Source organism: Arvicanthis niloticus, chromosome 4 (assembly GCF_011762505.2).
Source record: "Arvicanthis niloticus isolate mArvNil1 chromosome 4, mArvNil1.pat.X, whole genome shotgun sequence".
Taxonomy (NCBI): domain Eukaryota; kingdom Metazoa; phylum Chordata; class Mammalia; order Rodentia; family Muridae; genus Arvicanthis; species Arvicanthis niloticus.
The window spans coordinates 74,952,230-74,963,954 of record NC_047661.1 but is presented as its reverse complement, the minus strand read 5'-3'; the positions used below and the strand labels follow the sequence as shown (position 1 = coordinate 74,963,954).

Here is an 11,725-nt window from a genome sequence, read left to right as displayed (position 1 = left end):
GGCCATCAAGGGGCTGTAGCATATAGTTTAATAAAGTCCTATTTATTCATGAAGTACTGTAATTTAAGTGGAGGTATGTTGATCAGGCAGTCCCATCAGCAATAATCAAGTTCAGCTGTAAAAGGAGTCTGCAGAAGAAACCTGTACCTGCACTCATGGTGGGATAGATTTCTGGAAACCTTGGATCTCTGTCCTGAGCAAAGAGACCTTCTGACTTCTCAAGGGACTTGCTGTGTTCTGATCCTGCAGTTGCCACAGGCTGGATAGAAACCCATGGAATAAAATAGTAAAAACAATCAACAATGCTCAATTTTATATAGAACAAACATTCTCACTGGCACTGATAAATATTATTTTTAAGATTTATTTTTGTGTTTTTAATTATGTGTATGTGTCTATGCAGCGTCTACAAAGGAGCTAATGTCACAGGTGGTTGTGAACCGCCCCTGAGGTTACTAGGAATTCGAATTTGGGCCTTCTCCAAGAGCAGTACTATCTTGACCACTAAACCACTCTGGCAGCCTTGAGATACATTTTAAAGAAATGTTCACTGTCTCCTTATAGGAAAAAAGTACATACTCACCTGGGAATGATTATAGCTGGCCAGCCCATCTCTTCCTGGTACCATATCCAATTCTGTTTGCTGCTGCTGCTGCTGCTGCCTATATGTCAAACATCAGTGTGGGGATCGATAGAGGAAAAGGAGATTTTAACAAAGAATTTGGAGAAAAGGACTTTAAAAAATGGACCACATGCAGCAACAACAAAAAATGTGATTACACATCACCACACCTAGCTAGTAACTGCTTGAAAGGTTATTTCACCATTTCTTACCTGGAAGCCAGCTGCCCTGTACCCATCTCTAGGGATAAATTGGCTGTCGGACCTAGCTGTGACCTCTGGACTGTGTTAGACAGTGCAGGCCGTGGTTCCTGGCTGGAGTTCCTAGGAAAACAGAGTAGACAAGAACACAAAAGGGGAAACAAGGAATGACTCAATACAATCAACTCCACATACTGACCAAAAGGTGAGCAACTACTAATAGATCTTAGTCCAGTGCCATAGGTAACCTATGCATTCAGTGATACTTTTATAGAGTGTTTGTTTGTCTCATATTGCTCTGTTTGGGCATTTTTTGTCTTATTGGGTCTTTTGTTTATATATTTTGGTTTCTGTTTCTCTCTTTCTCTCCCTCTCCCTCTCTCTCAGCTGTGTGTGTGTGTGTATGCGTGTGTGTGTGTGTGTGTGTGTGTGTGTGTGTGTGTGTGTGTATGTTTAAGAGAGAGAAGAAAGACAGAGTGAGTTCCAGGACAACCCGGGATATACAGAGAAACCCTGTCTCGAAGAGGGGAAGGAGGAGGAGGAGGAAGAAGAAGAGGAAGAAGAAGAAGAGGAGGAAGAAGAAGAGGAGGAAGAAGAGGGCAAGGAGGAAGGAGAGGAGGAGGAGAAGAAGAAGTAGAAGAAGAGAAGAAGAAAAAGAAGAAAAAGAAGAAGAGGAGGAGGAGGAGGAAGAGGAAGCAAGAAAGCTTAAAACAATGAAAAAAAACTAAAAAGCAAAAACCAAAAACCTATGTCCATATGATGGAATATTGATTCACACCACCAGCAACAAACTACCACATGATGAACCAGGAAAATAGTGAGATATATAAAGGAACGACATTCTGTGATTTACAGGGTAACTCTAAAACAAGCAGATTTACAGAGCTAGTATATTAGACATTTAAGACTTCAGAGGCAAGGAGAGAATGGCCAATTTTAGGGGGCTTAGGGTTAGAGTAGGAATGCAAATGTTCTGAAAATAGATGGTTCTAACAGTCGAACAACTGTGTAATGAACTAAAACTGTCTGTGTAATGGGTGGGATACATAGCCTGTGCAGTATACCTCAAGAAACTGTTTTAAAAAGTTTAGAACTAGGGGCTGGAGATAGAGAAATGGCTCAGTGATTAAAAGCATTTCCTGTTCTTGCAAAGGAACAGGTTTGGTTTCTATTACCAATGTGGCTTCTCATAAATATCACCAACTCTAGTTCAAACAAGTACGTAGTGCACAGACATACATGTAGGCAAAATACTCATACATGCGAAAGAAAATAATCTTTAAAAAATTAAAGGAAAAAAACAAAGCTGAAACTTTGGAATGGTGGTGCACACCTGAAATCCTAAAACTCATGAGGTAGAAGAAAAATGGTTGCTGTGAGTTCAAATCCAGCTTGGTCTAGTGAGTTTTCAGATCATCCAGGACAACATAGAGATCCTGTCTCAAAAAAAGCCAAACCAAACCAGACGAGACCACAACTAACAAAAAGCTTAGAGAAAGGAACAGAAATTAATAAAATGAGATAAGACTATGCTCTGCAGGAAGCTCTGACCCATGGGTCAGCTCTAATCCACTGCCTGTTTTATATACAAAGACTGCAAGAGCACAGCCATGTTTTCTGTGCCTGTTTTCATACTGAGTAGTTGCAGTAAAGATGATATGGCCTACATATGGCTGAAATCTTTATTATCCTGTCCTTCATAGAAAAGTCTGCCCAACTTTGTTTCAGATGAAAATCCTCCTAGACTACAGCAAAATATTGGTAGATAAAACAAAATCCTGGAGCCAAGTGGCACACACCTTTAACCCCAGCACTCAGGGAGGTAAGTGGGTATCTGTGAGTTCAAAGCCAGCCTGGACTACAAAGTGAGACCCTGCCTCAAAAACAAACAAACATAACTCCCCTCCCCCTAAAATCCTGAAGTAGGGAAACAATGCAGTAGTACAGAACTTTGCCTGCTTTCTGTACTTTTGGGCTCGACCATCAGCAGTACAATAAGTAAATTAGTTAAGAGAAAGTAAAATTATAACAAAATAAATAAAACTTAGCTGAAATGAGAACCTTTCCATTTTAAGAACTAATCTTTGAACTTTACTTGCAATCTTTTAGGAAAAAAAGTTCACTGAGCACACTGCAGTGGGCAGCAGACTGGGCAGCAATGAAAGCACTGCCCATAGTGCCGACTACTGCTGCTTATTCACATTTAGGCTACCGTGAGCCAATGAGATGGCCTGGTGGGAAACATGTCAGCCAACAGCTGACAACTTGAATTCCATGCCTGAGACCTACTTGGTAAAAGCAGGGAACCACTTCTGCAAGGTGTGCTCTGATGTTCATACATGCTGTTACATGTCCATGCAACATACACAAATTACTAAATAGATGTCAACAGCAACTAAAACCCACCTGTTCCCCACCTCAACTATATCAATTCCTATAGAAAGGAATATCAATTAAATTTAAATTTAAATGTTAAATGAGGAATCTCAAACTGATGGTGTTTAGCAAGTCCAAGCTGAAGAGAAGATAGCATGATAAAGCTAATATTTGCCCCACTGCACCCCCACCCTACTCTAGGAGTGGCTACAGGATGAATAACCCAACAGAGGGAAAAGACTGAAGGTGCATACTTCACATTGGTGTTGGTGCAGATAATATACTCAATTTCATCTGAGTAAGGGTTCTGGAAAGTAAAGGAGCTGGTCCTCATCCACAGCCATTCTCGGTTCTTAGATCGGAATCGGAACATGACAGACAGCACCTGGCCTTTTAATTTCACCACCTGAAAGGGTTTTCATCCATCAGTGGACTTAAAAAAAAAGAAAATTAAGTAATAATCTTGCCATGTTTACAATCTTAGGACTCGTGTCGCTGCCCTTGAAGCACCTGTCTTTTTCAATGTTCCAAGGAGGAAGAGGAAATTAAGGGGGACATTTATCAGGTATCTTCCCAGAGCTGCAGTCTGTACAACTGTATGGTTAAGAGGGAGCACAGAAGTGACTGTTTCCATGTTTCCCTTGAAGTTTGCTGCAGACATACTCAATGAACAGCTTTGTAAGTTAGTACCAGGAATTCCAGGTGGGTGACACTAAATACACTTTACACTTTACTCATTAATCCCAGCTCTTCAACTCAAAACTTATATTCTCTAAGTATTTTCAAGAGTTCATGCCTGATAATTACAGCTAGTTACAACTGAGTTAACTTTCAATTACATATAAAAGAATTTTGAGACAATTTTCCTGCTATAATCTAAAATAAAACAATAAAGCAGACAATATTTTAAATGCTTTGAAGAGAATTTACTGGATAAAGCCAAAGCAGAGATACCCTGGACTTTGTCTAGTTTGAAAGTATTATCATTTTATATTTCTTAGAAATTAAGATAAGTATAAAAGTATAGTATCCAGCACAGTGCTTAACTGAACACTGATCAGTAATTATCTAGAATAAACTTGAAGAATTGATCAAAATATGTACACAGACCCAAACCAGGAAAGAAGTGTTACCTGTTGAAAGCTGTCTCTTAGAAGTTGTTGGTCTTCAGGATGACAAAATTCTACAATATTCTTTCCTAAGAGCTCCTAGAAGGGAGACAGAGAAGTAAAATATACACTTCTTATGGTTACCCCGCCTTGCCATCTGCTAGAGATGTGAATGTCATTTCTTCTCGCTATCCTACTATAAAGAGGTGTACGGAGAAAAAGGTAAACAGAAAGAAAACAAGAAAGAAGCAGGGCCAGTAGATGGTTCAGTGAGTCCTGCCACGAGCCTGATGCCTGAGTCTATCTCTGGAACCCACACTGGGGGGAATTGACTCCTGCAAGGAGTCCTCTCAACCGTACTTGCACTCTATGGGTCATGTGTATGCTTGTAGAATGTAACAGAATAATTAGAAATAAAGAGGTTTTTCCTCACAAAATCATTTTACCAGCTCTCTCTCCACTCCCCCCAAAGATTTATTTATTTATTTTACGTATATAAGTGCACTATCACTGTCTTCAGACACAGCAGAAGAGGGCATCGGATCCCATTACAGATGGTTGTGAGCCACTGTGCGGTTGTTGGGAATTGAACTCAGGACCTCTAGGAGAGCAGCCAGTGCTCTTAACCACTGAGCCATCTCTCCAGCCCTTACCAGCTCTCTTAATGATATCATTTTAGAAAAAATTTTGCCTGACAATTTTGCCAAAATTTTTGGTGGCATACACTCATCTCAGCATCCCAGGCTAGGACAGAAAGATTTCCAGTTTGAGGCTAGCCCAGGAAAAGATGGGTTTTAGGAGGGATGAAGGGATGAAAAGAGCTAAACCTGTAGATAACATTAGAGGTCCTGAGTGTGGTTCTTAGAATATACATTTTCAAACAACGCAGAAAAAAGGTCGGGGTAGGATAGGGTAAGAGAGATGGCTCAATCCTTAAAACCCTTGCTTTTGCAAAGATCACATACCAGACAGTTAAAAATGAAGAACTAAGTTGAGAAATTTATAATCCCTGATCCAACACTTCCAGTAAAGCAGTTGTTATCAAGAGAGCTATGACCACCTAGAATCTAGTTCCAGGAGACCCAGCACATTCTTCTGGTCTCTGAGGTACCAGGTAAACACATGGTATACATTCATACAGTCATACATTCACATATATACATAGAATAAAAAATAGCCAGTCCTGGTAGTGCACATTTTTAATCTCAGCACTTGGGAGGCAGAGGCAGGCAGATCTCTTGAATTGGAGGTCAGCCTGGTCTACATAGAGAGCTCCAGTACACCCAAAGCAACATAGTGAGACGCTGTTTCAAAAATAAAAAAATAAAATAAAATAAAATAAAGTGTAGTATATTCTCATAATCTTAGAGTAACCAGATAAGTGGATTATGGGAGCTCAGTGGCCAGCAAGCTGATACTATTGGGCAAGTTCTAGGCCAGTGGGAGATCTTGCCTCAAAACAAAAAGATGAATTTCAGCAGCTGGTGAACCCCACCCTCCCAAGGTGTGCTGTGGCCTTCTCACCTATGAGCACAAAGATTTTCTTCTAAAAGGTGTTTTCAACTTTAGGACTTATACATTTAGAACTTTGAGTTGATTTTTGTCTATAGTAAGATAATTTTTAAGGGTGTTGGTGGTGTATATAGAATCTGGTATCTATACTACCATTTGTTAGATCTTTTCCCCTTGAAATTGTCTAAGCACCTTTGCTGAAAATCCAATTACCAATGTAAAAAAAGACTCTTTAGCCTATTCATCAGACTCAACACCATAACAATAGGAAGTCTTGGATCTGGGTGTAAGTAAATCTTCCAACTTAGTTCTTCATTTTCAAGATGACTTCCTGACTGACCGTTTCACATACTCATAGCCAGGATAAAAGATAAAAGAGGCCATGTGAGTCATGTGTGGTTAACTGGTGTACTACTGTATGAGAATCTTAGTAACCAGTGCTACACTTACATTTATTAGAGGCTATTATTCCATTAGTAATTATATAAATTCTAGTTACACTAGAATAATTAAAATAAGGAGTTTTAAATTATCTGTATTGATATTAGTAATAAAAACTATATATTTATACCTACTATTTCCATATGGTTTTACAAACTATTTCCTACACTGAGTGATAGTCGTGCTGGGAAGTTGAGACTAGATTTTGTTACTAGCAAAATAGAAGCATCTCTTTTTCTGAACTAGACTGCTATATTTTGGTCATCTCTGGAATTAGAAGGTCATGTAACCTCAACACTGGTAACAAAAAACAGCGGCCTAAGTATTAATAATGCAGAAGCTATACTCCTTACCTGTGGCTGGTAGCCAACAGTAGCCACACAACGATGATCTACAAAAGTGAATATCCCCTCAATGTTGTGTCGGGAGATGAATTCTGTTGGCTGACAAATGTTACTCATGTCTGTACAGTTGGGAGAACTAGTTACCTAAGAGAGGAGAGAGAAAAATGAGCCAAAAGAATACCATTAATTACATAAATATTTTTAATATCTTCATGAGTATTTGTGTAGATATGAAATGTACCAGATTTAGAAACTTCTTAGAAGTTTCACCCAGAAATGCAAAAATGTCAACCCCAGTGACAGGCATAGACTCTAACTCTACTCCTACACAAGATCTCTCAGCAAGTTGGTAAAGTAAGAAAATACTGAATGTAACCCCAAACCACCTACTTTTTATTTGGGTAGCCTATGTTCATTATTCAGAGAGGTTCAAGTTTCTGAGAAACTTAACTGTGTTCATGAAATAATCAAAATCTAGAGCTGGAGAGACGGCTCAGTGTTAAGAGCACTGACTGCTTTCCAGAGAACCTGAGTTCCATTCCCAGAGTCCATATGGCAGGTCACAACTTTCTGGAACTCCAGTTCCAAGGGATTCAATAATATTTTCTAGCCTCCTCAGGCACCAGGCATGTACTTGGTGCACAGACATACATAAAAGCAAAACACCCATAAACTTAAAAACTTTAAGATATTTTAAAATCTATTATAAAGCATGTAGTAATAATAAAAATGACTGTTTTTATTTTCCTTAGGTACAAAAGAAATTAATTGGAAAGAGAAAAGTAAGTACTGTAAAGCTAAAAATAACAATGTCAAGGGGAGCCTGGCCTGGTGACTGATGCCTCTACTCCCAGCAAGCAGGAGACTTTAGTAGGAGGATCTCTTGAACCAAGGAGCTAGAGGCCTAGGTAACACAGGGAAGCGTCATTAGCAATATCAACAACAAAAACATTACCTCCCTTTCTCATGCTCTTGATTTTACCTAAATCTGAGAGTAGAAATGTTTATTATAAATATTGTTATTATGCTGGGCAGTGGTGGCGCACGCCTTTTATCCCTACACTTGGGAGGCAGAGGCAGGTGGATTTCTGAGTTCAAAGCCAGCCTGGTCTACAGAGTGAGTTCCAGGACAACCAGGACTACACAGAGAAACCCTGTCTCAAAAAAATCATAAATAAATAAATATTTTAGATCTTGAGTTTTATGGAATTTTCCTATGTATTCACAGAGCAAAAGACAATTAACACAAATAAAATCTTTTTTTCCCTAAACTGAAAGGACATATATGTGAAGACTCATACTTGCCTGCAGCCTGCCAATGGCCACTAGGCAGAATTTGCTCCCCTGGCCAGCCTCTGGATCATCATCTGGGAGGGAGACACCTTCGTGGAAAAAAAAGGAGAATGACTCAGAGAGATCACAAATTCAAATCCCTTTAAAGGCAAGTCACTGAAGACTCACTCATATATTTTCCTATGAAGATGCTAAAGTATAAAACAATTGATTTAAGGATAATCAGTTATACAGAATTGATTATATGTATTAGTCACTGTTTTATGTGTGTGCACTTGTACATGTGCGTGTGTATATAACCTGGACATCTTTCCCAATGCTGGATTACTGGCACATACTAGCACAACTGGCTTTAACCATTTTATTTTTAACAAATTTGAAAATGTAAGTCCCAAAGGAGTCTAAAAACACAAACTTTACTTATGCTATGTAACTATATCATAGAGAAGTAAACATTCCCGCCTAACCAGTTACTTTTAATGTAAAAAAAAAAATTAAGTTGTCCCCAACACCAAAAGCTATTCATGTCCACAGAAAAAAGGGAAAAAGAGTTCATCCCACACGACATTTTTATCTCCCATTTTTATCTAGGATAGCTATACAAAAGTATCAAAGATAATACATACAGTAAATGTATGATTTATATAGGAAGTTAATGCAGCAGTTCATGTGTCATTATGCATAATATTTCAAATTAACTTTTCTCAATTATATTAAGTCCCATTTATTGGCTATAGAGCATATGCTAGGCACTGGGGTGTTTGTTTTCCTTACACTAAATCTAACTCACAACAATGATATACAGGATGTATGTTCTTAAATTGTAGATGAGAAAAACCATGTAAAGGTCAAGAAACTTACCATAGGTTAAACTATTCACATAATGGCAGAAAGCAAATGTTAAGTTTTTTCCAAATTAATGTTAATTTCTTCTTAAAATATATCAATGGAGGCTGAGAAAAGGCTCAGTGGTTAAGAGCACTGGCTGCTCTTCCAGACAGGCTCAATTCCTAGCACCCTCATGGCAGCTCACAACTGTCTGTAATTCCAGTCCCAGGGGAATCCAACATCCTCTTCTGGCCTATGTAGGCACCAGACAAACAAGTGGTGCACAGAGATACATATATGCAGACAAAACACTACCACACAGAAAACAAATAATTATTAAAACCTGTCTCTCTTTTCTCTGCATTTTTGTCTTCTGTAAATCCCCATTTCCCAGCAATCCTTTTCTGGTAGGGAAGTGATAAAGAAGGTAAAATCTGGAAAGCTGACAGTCAGTTTTAAAAAGCTGGCCTTGGAGAACATGGAGACATGGAGAACCAGCCTGTAATCCAGCACTGTGAGACTGAGGTAAGGAGACTGCTTTGAGTTCATGGTCATAAACTAAAAACAAAGTCTGATCCTCACACACTACCACTTTTGCTACATCCCTTATTTAATTTCAAATTAAAATAAAGCTACTCTACTCACATCTAGCCTTTCCAGAGAAAACCTCCCTTTTAAAGTTATTATAATCAAGCCATTCCATTCCTTGCTCAAAGCTTCCCTTCCCTTTCAGTTTGTCCAAATTAATTGCATTAAATACCAATGCTTCCAGCTGGACATAGTGGTACACACCTTTGATCCTAACACTTAGCACGTAAAGGCAGGTGAATCTCTGTGAGTCTGAGGTCAGCCTGGTCTATATAAAGAGCTCCAGGGTAGTCAGGAATACACTAAGACCCTATCTCAAATAAAATAAAAAAGTATTCAGTGTATACTACTATTATACATGAGAAATATTTTAAACTATATACAGTTACTGGCTTACTTGTTTTTTTTTTTTTTTTTTTTTTTTGTCCTGACATAAACCAGGCAAGTACTCTATTCCTGGGTTATATTCTTAGCACTAATAACTAAATTCTACATCGCCAACAGTAGCTCATGTTTGTTAATTCCAGGAGGAGGTTGAGGTGAGAAAATTGCTGAAAATCAGGAGTTCCAGGCTAAAAACGAATATGTTATCTACTTTACATATGATATTACATACTATAAATATTGAAATAAGCATCAGTAATACATTTATTTTTGTGTGTGTATTTGCTTTTTTGTGTGAATTTATGGACGCTATATGAGTATAGGAACCTGCAGAGGCCAGAAGAGGATGACAGATCCTAAGAAACTGGATTTATAGGCAGTTTAAGCCAACACGTGGGTTCTGAAAACTGAACCCAGGTTTTCTGCAAGAGTAGTAAGTGTTCTTAACTGCTGAGCCCTCTTTCCAGCCCCCAATAAAACATAAAAAAAAAAAAAAAAGGTTGAGTGGTGATGGTGCAGGCTTAACCCAGCAGCTGGGAGGCTGGGAGGCAGAGGGAGATGGAAATGAGGCTAGCTTGGTCTACAAAGCCAGTTCCTAAGCAACCAGGGCCACAGAGAAACCCTGCTTCAAAAACAAACAAATCTATAGAATTTTGTGATAAAGCTAATATTGAGTCATTTTTATGTTTCTGTAATCCATATGATCAAATGGACTACAGCATTATTAACAAATGAGAGGGAGTCTGTTTTATCAGTCTTTCTCTTAAGTTATTCTTAAGCACATTTCACAAAGGGGTACATAGCATTTGTTAACTGTTAATAAAACATTGCCAATTATTTATGTAACCAAGTGTACTCAGAGAGAAACCACTGAATACTTTCCCTACCTGCTGGAGGCCAGGCCTTGATGTAGCCTGTGCAGTGGACTACCACAAAGTGAGGTTCTCCTTCCTTCACAGAGCCAAGTCCATTCCTAGAAGAGGTATAGGAATCAGGGGTGAAATTCTACAAAGAAAACCTATGTTTTAAAAGCATTCAGTTATTTATTTATCCATTTATTACTGGTATATGTGTGGGTGCAAGCGCCACCTCAAATCTGTGCAGGTCAGAGGAAAACAACTCTGTGGAATCGGTTCTCTCCTTCCGCCCTTTTGTAGGTTATGTTTTGCAGCAAGTGCCTTTATCTACTAAGCCACTTTGCTGGCCCCAAAATACTTTGTTTTATTTTCATTTAATTTTTTTTACATTTCTTTGATTGTTTTATACATGTCTGTATGTGAGTGGGTATGTAGAGGTCAGAGGACAACCTGTGGAAGTCAGTTCTCTCCTAACATGTGAGCTCCAGGGATTAAACTCAGTTGTCAGGTCTAGGAGCAATCCCCTTTATCAGGTAAGCCATCCCAGAAGCCTCCACAAAGCCAATGTTAAAAGGAAACAAAGCCCAAGTACCTTTAACATTAGTTTCTTGAATATTCAGAAAACTTTCAGTGCCTGTTCTTTCCCACCAAACCAAACCACCAAGTTTTTAGCCCTTGTTGAAGTAAAACACACAAGGAAAACAGGTAAAGTAGTAAGCAACTTCCTTGAGCAAGAGAAGTTTTTAAAGGTCAGAAACAATACAGGCAGTGGTAGTGCATGTCTTTGATCCCAGCACTCAGGATCTCTGAATTCAAGGCCAGCCTGATCTACAGACCAACTTTCATAGAGAAACCCTGTCACAGAAAAACCAATCAGTCAATCAATTGCCAGATGGATGGATCTATTAATTAGTTCAGAAACATATTGTGAGACTGTAAGTGACTGAGGTAAAAGAAGAGGGTGAGAGCTGGTAAAGAAAGTAAAAAACTCCATCTCTTTTTACCTGCATCTGTTCCTCAAAAAGCTCAGTCTATTCATGGAAACAGGGTCCACAGAGCTAGTGCCACACCTGTTTAACAAACAGAAGATACAAGTTGATAGGCTATAAGAAACAGTAAGAGTAGGATAAGAAGACCCAACTATACACTGAAAACTAGTAACTAACAAGGA

General features: G+C 38.7%; 1 protein-coding gene across 4 annotated transcripts in view; it reads right to left on the bottom strand.

Moving 5' to 3' along the window:
* Nucleotides 1–11,725, bottom strand: part of Arnt (aryl hydrocarbon receptor nuclear translocator) — a 65,066-nt gene that overhangs the window by 5,203 nt on the left and 48,138 nt on the right. For all 4 annotated transcript variants that reach the window (XM_034500873.2, XM_034500876.2, XM_034500874.2 and 1 more), the window contains 9 exons: nucleotides 11,559–11,624; nucleotides 10,585–10,670; nucleotides 7,910–7,986; nucleotides 6,614–6,748; nucleotides 4,332–4,406; nucleotides 3,453–3,604; nucleotides 835–945; nucleotides 584–662; nucleotides 148–259 (listed from right to left, as the gene is read on the bottom strand). In XM_034500873.2, the coding sequence (XP_034356764.1) occupies nucleotides 148–259; nucleotides 584–662; nucleotides 835–945; nucleotides 3,453–3,604; nucleotides 4,332–4,406; nucleotides 6,614–6,748; nucleotides 7,910–7,986; nucleotides 10,585–10,670; nucleotides 11,559–11,624 (893 nt within the window). The remainder of the gene's footprint in view (nucleotides 1–147; nucleotides 260–583; nucleotides 663–834; nucleotides 946–3,452; nucleotides 3,605–4,331; nucleotides 4,407–6,613; nucleotides 6,749–7,909; nucleotides 7,987–10,584; nucleotides 10,671–11,558; nucleotides 11,625–11,725) is intronic.